Source organism: Rattus norvegicus, chromosome 1 (genome assembly GCF_036323735.1).
Source record: "Rattus norvegicus strain BN/NHsdMcwi chromosome 1, GRCr8, whole genome shotgun sequence".
Taxonomy (NCBI): domain Eukaryota; kingdom Metazoa; phylum Chordata; class Mammalia; order Rodentia; family Muridae; genus Rattus; species Rattus norvegicus.
In genome coordinates this window covers 265,832,706-265,849,428 of record NC_086019.1, presented here as the reverse complement: position 1 = coordinate 265,849,428, position 16,723 = coordinate 265,832,706, and the positions used below count along the sequence as shown (strand labels likewise).

The 16,723-nt window shown below is 45.2% G+C and overlaps 1 protein-coding gene across 17 annotated transcripts in view; it reads left to right on the top strand.

Moving 5' to 3' along the window:
* Ccdc186 (coiled-coil domain containing 186) overlaps positions 1–9,000 on the top strand; it is a 37,654-nt gene extending 28,654 nt beyond the window's left edge. For 10 of the 17 annotated variants that reach the window (XM_063268788.1, XM_039101451.2, XM_039101454.2 and 7 more), the window contains 3 exons: positions 684–894; positions 2,013–2,232; positions 2,913–4,697. In XM_063268788.1, coding sequence (XP_063124858.1) covers positions 684–894; positions 2,013–2,232; positions 2,913–2,996 — 515 coding nt within the window. In that variant the 3' untranslated portion in view covers positions 2,997–4,697. Of the gene's footprint in view, positions 1–683; positions 895–2,012; positions 2,233–2,912 lie in introns of all 17 variants that reach the window. The other 7 variants (XM_039101450.2, XM_063268801.1, XM_063268797.1 and 4 more) reach the window with 4 other exon arrangements.
* Positions 9,001–16,723: the final 7,723 nt, after the last annotated feature.

The following is a 16,723-nucleotide window of genomic DNA, read 5'->3' as shown; positions in this document are numbered from 1 at the left end:
GAAGCTCACCCTGTGTCTTAGGTCCCTGCTAAAACCATTTTATTTGGAGTGTTCAGTTTGGGCTGGGATATTATGTTTTTCAAGTACAGCATACAGTTGAGAAGGCCTAATCTGTAGGGTGAGGAGGTTCAGATGTTGCTCTCACAGGTACTGGGAGAAAACTAACATTTACAACGTCTGGTTGTGGAGGGGTGGGGGTTGGGGGACAAGACACACATGCTTTGTTGACTTGCATCTGAATGAGGATAACACTCCTGTGAGGGAAGCTTAGGCACTGAGGGTAAGATACTGTCCACACTCACACTGTTGGATAGCGACTACTAAGTGCAGTAGGGTTTGAGTGGGCGCCCATGCGCTCCCTCCGCTCCCCTCCCCTCTTTTCACTCTCCTCTCTCTCGAGTGTCCTCTCCTCCTTCCCCTCAATGTTATCATTTACTTCTAAAATTACTGTAGGCTTGCTATTCCTTTTTTATTTTTTAAGATGTTTCTCTCTTGTCACTTCATTATCTTGTTCCTGTGTAATGTAACAGACACTCCTTACTACTGCTGTCTTTAGACAAGAATGGTGGCCACGCGCAGCCCCTTCTGTGTTCTCACCCATATTGGGCAGTATTACTAGAATGCACGAGATGGGGTGAGGGAGACCTAGGCCACATGCGCTGAGCTTGGTCTTCTCTTGTTAGGGTCACTTAATGCTCGAAGCAGTGCTGAAGACCGATCTCCAGAGAACACCAGCTCCTCGGTGGCTGTGGACAACTTCCCAGAAGTGGACAAGGCCATGCTGATTGACAGGATAGTGAGGCTGCAGAAAGCGCATGCCCGGAAGAATGAGAAGATAGAGTTCATGGAGGACCACATCAAACAGCTGGTTGAAGAAATAAGAAAAAAAACCAAGTATGTATTGCTGTGGTAGCATGAGCTGTGTCAGAGGACTGCCATTTGCATGGCTTCGGAGGTTGATGAAGAGCCCATCTTTTCCATGGGGTCCGTCATGGTGTCCAGGCTGGCTTTGCGTCCCTGGGCTCGGCTCCAGTGGTCTTCTGCATCAGCTTCTTGTGTAGCTGGGACGGCAGTGCTGTGCCTGCTTAATAATTCTTACAGCGTCCAGACCTCCATGTTTGTGGACCCCTGTTGTATTCTAGCTTTGGAGACACAGATGGAAGAAACCAAGGCTCTCCTTTAAGGTAGAACATCAGGAGAGAGAGTGAGTGAGCGAGAGAGAGTAGAGGGTAGTGCCTTTGCTTCTTAACATACTAACTTTGGATTTAAAAATTGTACTTAACTTTTAAAAGTGAATGACTTTAAAATATATATGGAGTTTTGAGAGTTTTTTCCCTACTGATTAAAGGGGTAATAATCAAGTTCATCTTGGTAGAAGACACTCTAATGTCTTGGGATTAGCTCCTCAGTTCCTTAAGCCACTAGGCAGCAGAGTATATTCTCTGGATTTTCAGATTAGTTACTGAATCTTCCAAGAGCAGCCCTTCCCTGTGAGAGGCAGGCCCAGCCCAGCTCCAAACACCACAGCTTGACTGACCCACAATTCTCCTGGGCCTTGTTCCTCTCCCAGATGCTACGCTTGCTTGCTTAAGTAAAAGTTGTCTTAATATTTTAAGTCTTCTGCTAACCCTCTTAAACAGTTATTTTGAAATACTTTTAGACCTATAGAAAATTCTGCTTGTAGATTTTAAAAGAAAGGGCAAAATAGAGTTCAGTAGTAGTTTAGTAGAAAATATTAACAGAAATCAAACCAATAAAAGTAATAACTAAAATATTTACATACATTTATGGAAAGAAACAGAAAAGGCTGTGTTTAACTTCTTCAAATACTATTATTCAACAAAGAAGGGACAGACTAAGAGACAATCATACGGAAAAGGCTATACTGACTTAGTTACTGGCCTAACCAGGGTAGAGTTATGCTGATCATCTTTATGCTTGAGGTTCATTGCTTCCTACACACTGCAGTGTTTTTATTCTGCAAGCACACAGAGTATCATTTTGTTTTGCAGAATAATTCAGAGTTACGTTTTACGAGAAGAATCAGGCACACTTTCTTCAGAAGCATCTGATTTTAACAAAGTGCATTTGAGTAGACGCGGTGGCATCATGGCGTCCTTGTACACATCCCATCCCGCTGATAGTGGGCTAACACTGGAGCTCTCTTTGGAAATCAACCGAAAATTACAGGCTGTTTTGGAAGATACATTGCTAAAAAATATTACTTTGAAGGTATTTGTGTTTCTTATTCATTTACCACTCCCTCAGTAACCAGGGCAGGATGGTGCCTCTTCCTAAGTCTCACCTAGTGTCAGGCCATGGCACCCAGCGATAAAGTCAGCTTAGTTACTGGACAGACAGACACCGAGGTGAAGGAACAGCTTGCTTCACAGTGGATGGCTCTTGCAGAATGATTATACTTCATTACAGCTCTGTAATATTGCAACATTTAAGTATATTTTGTGGCTTTTTTTTTCCCCAGCAGTTGTCTAACCCAAGTTTTCTGTCTTTGCGATGCATGGATTTGATAACTAGTAATAGATTTAAAAATAGTTTTAAACCAAAGTAATCATCATGCACTAAAACTTACTACAGCTGCGATAAAAAGATGACAACTTGGGGCCAGCCGTGGTGCCTCACACATTTAATCCCCACTTAGGCAGAACTCCTGTTCTGTGCGTTTGAAGCCAGCCTTGTCTGTGTACATAGTGAGTTCCAGGACTACATAGAGAGAGCCTGTTTCAGAAAAGAATTATAACTTTGAAATGGACAGGCCTATTTCACTCAAACATCTGTGTCTAGATTATGTCAGAACCAAGAATAATCACTCAGTTTCACAGTTTAGTAGGCACAAGTAGTTCAAAAGGTATTTACTTAGTACTTCTGTTTTCTCTTTCCCCCACTTATTAAAGGAAAACCTGCAAACACTTGGAACAGAAATAGAACGCCTTATTAAACACCAGCATGAACTGGAGCAGAGGACGAAGAAGGCCTAACACAAAGTTCTTGCCTAGTAGACAAACAAGCCACAGAGCAGTAGGTGCCACTGCCCAGTGTCCTGAAACCGTCCCTGCTTTCTGTCAACTAATCAAAAATTGGTTTTCTTCCCTGTGTAGAGGTGCCCTTTTATGAATGGCTGTGAGGTGTGTGTGCCTGAGCTCACTGAGCTCAGCAAAGGTCATTTCTCTGCGGTGCAGTCAGATGCCTTGTCACTGACTCAGAATGGAATCTGCTTATTGTCCCAAAGTGCTACACATTAGTTACAAGGGTTAAAAGCCTTACCACAGTCTCTACCGTAGTGACATCAACCTTTGAAAAGTATTCCTGAAAAGAGGGAGGTGTTCATCCAACTGCTCATTATTTCTGCAAAATGAAAAGAAACCTAGAGGAATTATAAAGCTTTTCAGTTTTGATCTGGGCACAGTGATCACCCCTGTAGTCCTAGCTACTTCGAAGGCTAAAGAGGATCTCTTGAGCTCATGGGTTCAAAGTCAGCCTGGAAACATCTTAAAACCCCATTGTAGTTAGCTCCAGTCACAGAGTAGCCTTGGGCTGTGGTAGAAGGGCACTTCAGTCAGTTCTGAGTTTACCGACAGCTGGCAGGAGAGCTGGCTGTAGGGAATTAGCTCTGGCCAGGCACTGTGTCAGGTTTCCTTACCTGACGTAGGTATATTTTTCACATTTGAGTTACTAGTTGAAATTTTAAAATCTTAAGTTATGTAAACTATGATTTTAAACAATATGTAGACTTAAGTTTCTCCTGTGAATTTGTTATGTTTTAAAGTGTGAAATGAATCCAGTCAGTCAGTGAAATGAACAGATAAATGAGGACTTGAAACTGAGATGCTTTATGACATACATGCCTTAGTTCTACTGACACTGTGTACGGAAGTGCAGAGGGCTGGGGCCGAAGCTTATGTGTGCTCATCACGTGAGGAGACGCTCAGTTTCCTCACATGCTGTTTCTGTATGTTATTTACCACAGTTGTCTTCAGCCAACTGGACTTTGGAACTGAATTGTGTATTTTGATGGATGTTTACAGTGTTTAAGATGTACATTTAAATATTGCCAATTGTAGTATCGACACTTCTGTCATTGCAGATTTTCTCAGTTGGTAACATCTCACTTCCCAGAACCTAAAACACCCCATTCTCTGGGACTCTGTTCATATTCAGTAAGCTTCTATTGGTGATTTTTGGGTTGGTTTTTGGATTTTTGGTTTTTTTCCCTCTTAAGGAACTTGAGCTATGGGATCTTTGGGAACTCTAAAGAGTTGTCTGTGCTCTGGCTGGGCATGGTAGCACATGCCCATAATCCCAACACTCCGGAGGTGCAGGCTCATTACAGACCAGCCTCAAGTACACAGCGAGTTGGAGACGCCTCGGAAGCCTGTACTGTAATAGAACTGTGCGGGCTCTAAAGATTACAATCATGACGTCAGCGCCCTTTTAATGTGTTTTAACATTTCCTCAAATCAACATTGATTATAAATGTAATTTACTAAATACTAGATGTCAGTATAATGTCTTTTTGTGAATATTATCTGTTATTATCTGAAAAGTATCCTTAGCTTCAGTGTGAAAATGCATTTAATGTTGTTTTATTTTTAAGATAGTTGTAAAAAGTATTAGTCATAATGTCTTGCTCTTTTATTATTAATAATTTATTAGAATAAAAAATAAGAGGGTAAGTGCAATAAGTTCTGAGTTACTTTCCCGTGTCGTCCTAGACGTACTCGGAGCTCTGGAAAGGTCTACATAGCATAGGCAGCACGGCTCCCTCCTGTTCCTCAGCCACAGTGATGCATGAGCTATAGCAATTGGGCTTTAATTCCAAGACCTGACACGCATAGTGGAGGCCAAGTAGTGATCACTGCTCGTGTCCACAGCGTTCTGTACCTACGGACTAATGTACACACGGGATAGGATGGACAGGCTAGTGCTAGTGTTTGTACCACCATGTACTTAGAGAACTTAGTAATGAAATAACTTAAAAATATAATTACTAAAAGCCATGCTGTGATCATTCCTACTGTCCTTCCATATTTATGAAGCTTAAAAAGCCAGAGAAGTTTTATTTTCTTTTTCATTAGGTATCTCCTGTGTTCTTCCATATATGGTCAAGACTGAGCAAAAGAACGTATAAGAAATATGTGTGCCCAAGAGAACCTCTACTGACTTATAATAAGCTGCTAGGGTAGATTTATTTCTGAGGTTCTTCTGCTCATAGAATATGTAGAGGAGAGACCTGAGACCACATCATTGTTAGTTACAATTGTAAATGACTATTTTGGTTATCTAATAATATTTTGGTATCCTTGGGCAAGAAATTGGTGTGTGTGTGTGTGCGTGCGTGTACTTTCCTGGTTTTCATCTGAAAGTGAGTGCTTGTGACTCCTTTTTCCCATACCACTTGAGATTTTGAGTCTATTAAAACAGCTTCAAGGACTGAACATGGTGAGTTTGGACACAATGAACAGTTGGTGGTGGTTTGGTTTGGTTTCTTCATAACCATTTAAACCGACTCGATCAGGCTGCACAGGTCGATTGTTCATTTAAGAAATTCATTTGCCTAATAAACACTTCACCAGGCACCCTATAGGTGTCTGTCATGGTTGTCACTGTCCAGTCCCTTGGGACTTGTGGTCTCATGATAACAGCAGGGCCAGACTTGAGGCCTCACTCTCGGGCTAGCCTTCGTTACTGGGCTAAGAATGCTGATCGCTTGCACAGGTAGATGAGCCATGCGCCTCAGCCTGAGAGAGGGCGTTCCTTCCCATGGTGCTCTGCGCATCTCCTGACTTGGAAGGGGAAAATCTGAAAACATAAGAAGACATTAGACTTTTAGCACTTAGTAACCACCTGGCTGGTGCCTGGTCCATGTTCCCGAAATGAGTCCGGTCCTGTCAGGCAGCCTTCTGAAGCCTCAGAAACTATTAATATTGTTAATGTGAAACATAGCGCCCTGGTAAGGATATTTTTATAAATAATGACATTCATGCTTTGGGACTATTGACTCTACTAATCTCTTTATCAAGAATTTTCCAGTTCCTTTTCATACTGATATTGTTAATTCTTAACACCATTCAGTGGCACTGGTGACTGAAAATTGTCAAAGGTGAACAAGACAAGTAATTGAGAAGACAAGAACTGAGCTACATACCAAAATGTCTGTTACCTCTTCACTGGGCTCCTGAGATGCATGTGACTGTCCTTCATGACTGCCGTTATCTTCCCTCCCAAGTGCATAGGTGTCTGCGGTGTATAGGGAACCCTGGGTCACACTGTGCTTTCCGTAGATACTGATACTCTGTGTAAAGCGACGCTGTCCGGCGAGTCTGTGTACATTCTGTACTTATTAAATAAGCAGTGCCTCTTTACCAAGTCGAATCTGGATGGCGTCTGTAGTGGCCACTCTGCACTGCCCGTTAGCAAGACTCTTCCACACTGAGTGTAGTCTTTAAACTGTAGTCTTTAAAATAATCAGTCTGCTTCCCCATGTGTCTTTATCAAAACCAGCAAACATGACTGCCAGATTTGACTTGGAACTTAAACTACAGATAGTGGAGCTGGACGTTGGTCTCACAGACTAGAAAGTGTCTCACTAGGGCTGGAAACCTTGTGGTGCGATGCCTTCCGATGTTTCGTGGCTGCGAACCTCAAGTCCCCACAGTCTCCAGCTTCGTTAACTGTAAAGAATCGCTCGTGTGCTAGAATGGGGTTAGTGTCCCCAGGTCACCATGCAGCCCTAGTTAACAGCACTGGGTTACTTCGCATCTCTAAATCTCCCTTCACTTCTACTATGCCCATCACATAAGCCATTGATTCTTGGGAAAGTTCCCCTGAAATTCACACCTATAAAGTGCAGGTGATGACAGCAAAGGGAGCGTCCACGAGTCCTCATAGTTGCCTGCCAGGAAACCGGGGGTAGTGCTCAGATGTGCTGCTCCTGCTGGCCAGCCATCAACTGACTCTGGAGCCCCTGCGTATCATTTCAGTGTAGTTTGTCTTTAGTAAGTAATGAACACCCTAAGGACAGGAAATGTAGCTTTGTTGGCTGGTCACCTGCATAGGATAAACCCAGTGGCCAAGTCCCATGTTGCCCTGAGAATCCTTTCTGTCACTCGGTTGCCCATGCTAAGCAAGCATTTCTTTGGAATTGGAACTAGCTTGTTCCTCAGTTTGGAGTTTGGTGTGAATATGGCCAGAGTGAAGGTTTGAATGGGAGAACTCTGCTAAGAGTTACTAAACGTCAGCATCTCTAACTGGGACTCAAGTCATACTTGACAGAGCGAGCACTTAAGGACTAACTGCAGCTATTTAAAATAGGGTTTTTAAAGGCATGTCCTCGCCTAAAAATAACACCTTTCAAAAACACATGGCTAAATGCCTTCCAGGTGCCACGGCAAGCAAAAAGGCCGAAGTCCCCGTGCCCTCTGAGAGCTGGATGATCCAGTTTCAAAACTGTAGTGCAAAAGGCCATTCTCCAGTGTGTGCTCATCCTAAGAGCCTGCGTAACTGCAGAGTGCACGTGCTGCCCGCAGCTCTGAACAGCCTACCTCAGTTAGACACGACTCCTGCTTCAGAACACTTAGATACAGCCAGAAAAACACACTTGACTCTTCTCTCCCCGGTCCCTCAACAGAGGTACGCCCAAAGCAGAAGCTGCAACCATCTATCCAGTGCCTGCCTTCTCCATTTTCTTCCTCCTGTTTAAATAGGCTTTTACTTACCATGTCAGTCAAATGAGAAAAGGGAAAGGGAAAAGGACCTTTAAAGTCCTTTTCACGCTCCTTGTAACCGTTTCCTCAGTATTATGACTTGAAGCAAACACTACCAAGACTCCAGTGTTGAATTCAGGCTTGGTGGATCCAGCCACTGACAGCCACAGGATCCTGAAGAATTTGACCTAGTCAGTGGCTCGATACGTTAGTGGGCTTGTAATTTAATAGCATCGTGATGTGGTGAGACGGAGTAAGAACTGGCCGGAAGCAGGCCACTCCCTGCTCCAGGCCCCATAGCAATGAAGGCAGCTCATTCTGGGCTGAGGCCTTGGGAACAGCTAAAATAAGTCTTCAAACTGCACAATAAAATACTAACCAACATGGACGGATTTGAGCTTCCATGGGAGTGCTTCCATTCAGATCCCGGGGGCTGCACGCAGCTAGAAGAAAGACTAGCGGCCTTGAACTCATAGGACTCTCAGGAAAAGTGAAGGGGGAGACTCATGGGTAGTGATAAGTATCCTGGTGGCTGAGCAGTTCCCTGTATCTGTTTTGAAAACAGGATTGTAGATCTGTCTCTTCCAAGGGCGTGGCTGCTTGGGGAGGAAAGAGAATGTTTGAATGGTTGCTCTGGTTCTCTTAGTCTGTTATGTAATTTAAAGGTGACACTAGCAGTACTGGTATTTGAATTGTGGGACTTGCACAGGCAAGCTGCCACACCACAAAACTGTATTCCTGGCCCTCTTTGTCCTTACCTGAGTCTCACCGAGCTGCCTAAGCTGACTTTGAATCAACCTACAGTCCCAGGAGCCTTGAACTCACTGCCCAGCCTACTCTACCAGGGCTTGACCTAAGGTTGCCCATAGGAAAAGTTCTTTAAAGCCACATTAAGAAATTGGGGTACTCTGCATCTGATTTTTCCCAAGTCAGCCCTGTTTTTCAGAGATTTATTAACAAAAAAAAATGAGGCTTAGAATATTAATCCGGTTTCTGAGAATTCGAAGTGGGAATAGTCCTGGTTTAGAGATGCTCAGGCCAAGGTCAAGTGCAAGTGAGGTCTGTGGGCCAGGACTCCAGGTCCTCCTGTAACTGCTAGTTCTGGGTATTTCTTCTCAGTATAAGAAAGACACCTACGACATGGATGCAGATCTTCCTGGAGTTGCTATTGTGTGTTTTATTGTAGTTTACTCAATACCGTGTTTACACAGCAAAATAGCACTTGGGGCTATTCTGGTCAGAGATTAAACACAGCTGGCTGTACAGCTTTTGTTTGTAAGAACGTTTTGTTTTTCCTTTGTGGAGATAAGGAACACAGTTACATTTAGAAGACAAACTGGAGAGGGACTGGGATGCCCTAAGCAACTGCTGTGAATGAGGCTCAACCCACCCGGGAGACAAAAGGACACTAAGGCTTTCCCAGGGATTCCTGAATCTGCCTTCTCTCCAAGTTACAGGTTCCACCCCCCAGTAAGTTAAAGACCTTTAGATCGTTCCCTCTCCCCCTTCCCCAAACTGCAGCCAGGGGAAAAGGAAGAGGAAACCATTGATTTGGTTGCCTGTTGAACTCAGTAGAGGTTTGGAGGAGGGAGGCGGTGAAGGAGTGGAGCAGTCTGGACATGGGCGGGTGCCCCTTCAGCTTTGCCGTGGGTGCGCTTGTGTCCTGCTCTATCCTGACGTGACACTCAACTGCTTTCCTGCCCCCATCTCCAGCCAAGGCCATCAGAGAACACAGAGAAATGCCCCAGTCTTGGAAGAGCCTACCTTGCCCCTACCGTGGCCCCTTACACGAGTCTCGTCTCTCTGGGTTTTGGTTTTCTCTCTGCAGATAGAGGATGCCCTGGCTTGCCTAGCAGAGAGAGCAGCTCCTCGGCTGTGGAGAGACTGTGGGAAAGAGCTCAGAACTGTGAGGTGGGCGTCTGACTAAGCTAAATCTGGAAAACAAAGATGTGATTTGTTAAGGTGATGCACATGCGCTCTCCCAAACCTGTTGCTTTGATGGCATAACCTCTCTGTAAAGAAACAAACCAAGCACCATGTCAGTACCTCCACGGAGGTCTGCAGTGAAAAGGCTGTGTGGGAAGCGCACTAAGCCAGCAGGTTTCCCCTGAGGAATGGTGGATTTGTGTTTCACTTTATAATCTGCCCACAAAACTACTTCACAGGGTGCTTACACTCCCTCTGGCTTAGGCTTTCCTTCTGAGGCTCATGCAGCAAGTACATAAGATGAGGAGAAGGGGGAACCATGTGCATCCTTACCTACCCCTCAAAAGATCCCATTCAATGTTCTGATTCCCCTGGAAGACACAAGACTGGAAGGGAGTGTGAGAAGGCAGTGACTGGAAAGGAACAGCCTCCTCTCACATTTGCCGGCCAGCTCTGCACTCAGACCCTTAGCACCGACAGCAACTGTGTTCATGGGGGCCACAGCCAGCTAGATCTCTAAACACACTGGAAGAATATAAGTACCCGGTGTACTTCCTCCTTCCCAACTCCTATCCCATGTTCCAGGCATGTGACCGCAAGGGAAGTGGCCAGATGGCTGGAGTTCCTTTTCTAATCTCTGAGGATTTTATACACTGTTTTAATCATACACACCCGCCTCCTGATTCCTCCCAATCTGCCCTCTTCCCTACCCACCCAACTTCAGGTCCAGTTACCTACCACCCATCAAGACCAATTTATAATAGGTATATTCTTGGATGTCTGGCCTTCTGGGGCATGATTGGCTATCCAGTGGCAATGCTCTTAAAATGGAGTGTCCCTCTCTCCCAGCACCTCTTAGTTCCCAGGAGCTCCCTGGCTAGGGGTAGAACTTCCTGTCCAGCTGCCCTCTGCATTGCTGGGATTTGGTCTGGTGTGCGTTTGCACAGGGCAGTGCAGTCTTGCAGAGTTGATGACATGGAGTGTGGAGGGAGCGTTAGGAGTGATGGTTGACTAGACACACCTCGGTCCCAAGGTGATGGCATCTTTTTCCCGTTACCAGTCTTCAGCATGTTCAGCAAGAGATGCATATGAATGGAAGGAACCTTCAGGAGTTAACTAGGAGGCTGTACCGGCCTTGAATATCACATGCACCCACCAGGAAAACTGACTCCATGCGATATCTTACGTGAAAGTCTCAACCGTCCTAAAGTATGGACGACCCATCAGTTATTAGGATTTAATTTCAGGGCAACTTTAAAATTGCTTAAGAGGTTATTTTGAAATGATTTCCTCCAAATAGAAGGCTTTGTTCTAAATTTAACTGACAAGCTAATTAGCATTCTCTGTCAAACAGAATGCTTCCAGTTGCTTTCAGTTGCTAACAGCAGTACCAAGGAGTCGAAGCTGGAAATGCCTGGTGCTTTCCACAGCTTGAGTGACATGTAGTGGACAGTGCGGACGAGGAAAGACACTACATCAGTTAACATGAGGAGACAGCAAAAGGACCTGGTCTGCGAGGACAGCCCGGGTGTGGGAGGCTTCAGAGGACACAGCTAGCAGATCCAAACTTCTCACGAGCATCACCAGAATCCTTGAACTAAGGGTTTTCTCAAAGACCGTGAGGGAAAAATGAAAGGCAGTTTAGCTTATCCCAGAGGTCACTGGAGATCTGTTGAGAGGAACTAGTCTCAGAGAAAAGGCAAAGCAACAGCAAGAGTGCTTTTGGACATCTGGGGAACTGTCAATGACTCCATTATCGCACAGGGAGAGCCTTGGGTGAGATCAGAATTTCACTGCTTTGGGCCACGTGGTGTGTAGCTTTCCTCCCAATGGAAACATCCCCACCTGGAAGGAAACTCAACAGACTCCGGGAAGAAAAGCAACAAACCCTGACAAGTCACAGGAAACTCTTGAAACTTACAGGATTGCAAGGTCCCTTCCTAAGGTTGCACACAATAATAGTTGCTGGCTGGGAGCTCAGCTGTGGGCAAGGTATGTCAAGGGCTCCCCAAGCCCTCTCCCATACTGAAGTGGGCTTTGTGGTGAAGCACTGTGGACTCACCCATGTTTCTAAGTAACTACAGTAAACCCACTGGCTCTCTAAGCTAAACCTGGGTGCAGTAGTTTCTTTGGTCTAGCCTCAGTACCATGCCTGGAACGAACAGATGTTCTCACCATTCCACTAGCAGGCACACACGTGTGACCACACTAGCTCCTGACAATCTAGGAGCACTTTCACTGTCATGTGTCGGGACATACGTAAGGGCAGAGGCTGTGTTTTCTCCCAGCTGCATTAATCTACTGCCATAACCATGAAAATGTCCTGTGCCTGTGCCAAACGGGTGCTACTTTCCATGATTTGTATTAACTCATTTGATGTTCACAAACAAACTCAGCTTAGGGATGGGCAAGCCAAGCAAAGTTCTGCAAAGTTCCTGAGGTCACTGTAATCAGGTGACTAGCCACAGAGTCAGAGTTTGAGCCCAGGCTGGCTAACTTAAGACTTGGTCACAATGACACCCATGGCTGACGTCAGGCTGCTCAGCCCTGACAGGGCATAAAGAGAGCATGCATTCTCCACTTACAATGGTTGTGATAAAGCCACTGTTCTCTTAAGCACCATTTGTTGAAACAGTCACAAGACCAAATTACACAGTGCCAAAGGAAACTATGAGCGTAGGGACAGTTACCACAGTGGATCGCCCTGTGGTCATGATTTCCTGGGTAGTTGAGATTAGTTTGTACAGCACACGGTAGAGCTTACTCTGCAGGTCATTGCAGAAGGTCATGCAGTGTCCCCACTATTGTAAAATACAAAAGTGTCACATGTTTCTTGTCAGTTTTTCAGCAAGCAGGTTATGGGAGTGGACAGTGGCTCCTGGAATGACCAGTCATGTCCTGGCCCTTTGATATAGGCCACATTTAAGCCGAAAGAAGAGCTTAGATGTGTGTATTACAAACAGAAAAAAACAAAAAAAAAACAAAAAAAAAACCACTGTCCTGAAGGGTCTTTTAAATATAGTTTTTAATCTTATGAATATATTGTTATACTTGTAGAAATTTTGTTTCCTATAAAGTTCCCTTAGAAATTTAACAAGACTTCCAAAGATATATAAAATGTTTTTATAGTTGAAGCCAATGTGAAGTCAGCTTCCTTGTTCATTGAATGGGAAAGAGTTTCTCATGTTTAGTCCATTACCTATTCTAAAATAAAGACGCTACCTTTACAGGCAAGATCTGCGTGAGGGTGGGCCTGCCAATACTCTGTCATGGAAGGAGGGGGCTCATGATGCCACACCCACCCTGAGAGAGATTGACAAGGGAGGAGACTGTTTTGTTAATGCAGCCTCTGGTAAGGTCTCCTGCACTTGTAAGGGACCCCAGTGGAACTCAACAGGTGACATACAAAGCCCCAAACATAGAACACGTACGTCTGGTTGGGAGTAGAGTAGAAGAGAAGGCAAGGATCTGCATGGACACAGTTGAAATGCATCATGCACATGTATGAATATATCATAAAAGAGCCCTTTACTAGGTAACAATACATGCAATAAACAGAAGGCGATACTGTCCGTGTAGGCCCAGGATTTCAAGGTCAAGTATAGTTGGTGACTTTCTGACATTTTTTTCTAACCCAAGTAGTTGGTATGAGTTAAATGTCTGTGAAAGTTGCATAAACGGTATAAAGTAATATTTAAGTAGAAAAATGATTTGCAGGTGTAACCAATTACTGCCTAACTGTCCCATGAAGAGAGGAAGTTGCAGAAAGCCTTTAAGCAACCTGAGGAGATGTGAGCATACAGTTCTGTCACCCATCCCTCTCAGTGGTGTTAACTTCAGCCATTCTCTAGTAAGACACACTTTCCTTAAGTGAAAAGAATGTAAAATGACCTAAGAGGCAGGCTGGGGCAAAGCCAGGTTTGTCTTTGAAACCCAGAGTGGCTTTAAGAAACAGAAATCGTGGGATCCATTTAACCAAAACAGTAGATGGTTCTACGGCTCCACCGCTCTCCAGCTCTGTGACTGTGCAACCCTGCGGCTCTACGCACACTGGACGCTCTGTAAACAGGGGTATGTCTTTATGCTATTGTTTTTACCGTGGGACTCTGCTTACTTCTGTGTTGGGGGAGTGTGTCAGAAGACTTTTCCACTGTTTACTAATGGGCTTGATTGTATTCAAGAGCTCTGTGTTTGACTCAGGGCTTGGCACTTCTGCTACACCAGTTACCGCTAACAGACCCATTCACAGAGCCATTCTGGGAACTCTTTTTTTTTTTTTTTTTTTTTTTTTGGTTCTTTTTTTCGGAGCTGGGGACCGAACCCAGGGCCTTGTGCTTCCTAGGTAAGTGCTCTACCACTGAGCTAAATCCCCAGCCCCCATTCTGGGAACTCTTAACCAACATGTTTTGTTGGTCAGAATATGCGCTTAAGTCCCGTGCGTAAGTCAATCCTGGCTTTCCCTCCAGTGCTGAGACTTCTTGGCCTTATGAAATTTGCAATAAGCCTGGGTATCTCAGGGTGTTTTGTTTAAGATTTAAAAAACATTGCACGTGGTGTGTGTGTGTGTGTGTGTGTGTGTGTGTGTGTGTGTGTGTGTGTGTGTTTGTCCATATGAGTGTATGCCACATGTGCCATAGAAGCCGGAATTAGGCATGAGACCTCTTGGAACTGCAGTTGCATGTGGTTTCGAGCCACCAGACATGAGTGCTGGGAACTGGATTGGTGACCTCTGGAAGGCAGCAAGTGCTCTTAGCTGCCAAGCCATCTCTCAGGCCCCATCACAGTATTTTAAATTCCTTAATAATTTAATATGTGGGTCTGGAGAGATGGCTCAGTGGTTAAGAGCACTGACTGCTCTTCTACAGGTCCCAAGTTCAATTCCCAGCAACCACATGGTGGCTCACAACCATCTGTAATGGGATCTAATGCCCTCTTCTGGTGTGTCTGAAGACAGCTAGTGTACTCATATACATAAAATAGTAAATCTTTTAAAAATAATTTCATATGTAGATACAATATATCTTGATCATATCAATCACAACTCCTCCCTTCTGCTGCTTCTGGATGGCCCCAACACACATCTCAGTACATTTACGTCCTCCTTTCCTCCTTTTCTCTCTCCTTTTCCTCCTCCTCCTCTTCTAGTAACCCACTAGATCCAGCAAGTGCTGCTTAAGTGCACATGTGACTACACTTGCTCCAAAAGAAAAGTGACAACTCCTTCCCAGCAGCTGTCGTTAGCTCCTCAACTGGGCACAGAGATTCATGAACCCACCCGCAACCCATGCTGGAATTACTGCCCACTTGATCTTCTGAAGGTCTTCTGCAGGTGACCATGACTTCTGTGGGTGCACGAGTACAGTAGTCACGCCATTTCCAGAACAGCATTTCCCAGCACTCCTCCCTGTCTTCTAGATTATCTCTTCTTCCCTTTCCTTGGTGTTCATTATTCTTGTGGAGGTGATACACTGTCCCTGTCCCCTTGTGGAGGTGACACACTGTCTCCTTGTGGAGGTGATACGCTGTTCCCTTGTGGAGGTGACACACTGTCCCCTTGTGGAGGTGACACACTGTCCCCTTGTGGGGGTGATACACTGTCCCATTTCCATCTCAGCACTCAATGTTTTGAACAGTTTTGAGTCTCTGCATTGACTGCTGCCCACTGCAAAACGGAGCTTCTCTGACCAAAGTTGAGAGCAGCACCAATCTATGGGTCTAACCATAAATATTAGGAAGACAGTTTGACAGCATATTCATTTAATAAAGCAGTATAGTGGGGCCCCATGGCCCCTATGGCTTATGACCACCCCAGCCATGAGGCGCTCTTGGGATTAAGGACCCTTGCACTGTGCAGCCAGTTTATGTGGCTTCTGGTGATCCAAACTCAGGTCCTCATACTTACATGGCAAACATTTCTGCCGACCTTCCCTGCATCACATCCCTATTTTAAATGTTTATTCTTTTGCAGTGGTGAGGATCAAATCCAGGGCCTTAGTCATACTGGTGCTCTGGCACTGAGAACCAGCCCCAGCCCAAGACTGGACTTGGAAGCAATTGGACCACCTGAAAAATTTGATAAGTTAATTAAAATTCCACTGGTGGAATATGAACTTGCAATGGGAAGGAGGTGGTGTCCAAATGGTTAAGAACTGTATTCTAGCCTGTGCCTAAGTCCCGTTCTGTCCTTGGTTTGACCTTGTGTCATTCTCCTTGTGCGCAGAAGATGGTGATAGGAGACACATTCTGAGGAGTTATCTGAGGATCATTACTGTGTCATCTGGATGAGACAAGAGCGTAAAGAACCTCAGACCCAATCTCGTGGTGCTCAATAAACGTGGGCTATGGCCAACGCAGAGTTCAAAGCACCAGAGTGGAACAGGGCTCTCAGAGGCTGGAGGACAGCACAAGGCTTCAGGCAGGATAAAAGGCTATAGTCAGGAGACTACTATGATGTACACAGTTTGGAGAGCAAGACTCAGAGGAGACCCAGCATGGAGCCTTGTTTCCAGGGGTAGAGATTGCAGACATGTTTACATCTATGTATGGCTTCTGTGCTATGAAGCATACTTCTAAGAGGAAACAAGTTATCGCTTGTCATAGATTACCAGCCCACATCTCCACGGTAAGTGGCCAGCCAGCATCATGGCAGACCCAAAGCCAGTTCTGGTGAGTGGGCCTTTCTCTGACGGACCTATTGAGATAGATTATTAATTTGCAAGCACCCACAGTTGCCATTGACGATATTTGGAGGTCAAAAGACCACTTGTGGGAGTAGACAGATGCGCTCCCTCTACCATGTGGAGTAGACAGGCGCTCTCCCTCTACCATGTGGAGTAGACAGGCGCTCTCCCTCTACCATGTGGACTAGACAGGCGCTCTCCCTCTACCATGTGGACTAGACAGGCGCTCTCCCTCTACCATGTGGACTAGACAGGCGCTCTCCCTCTACCATGTGGACTAGACAGGCGCTCTCCCTCTACCATGTGGACTAGACAGGCGCTCTCCCTCTACCATGTGGAGTAGACAGGCGCTCTCCCTCTACCATGTGGAGTAGACAGGCGCTCTCCCTCTACCAT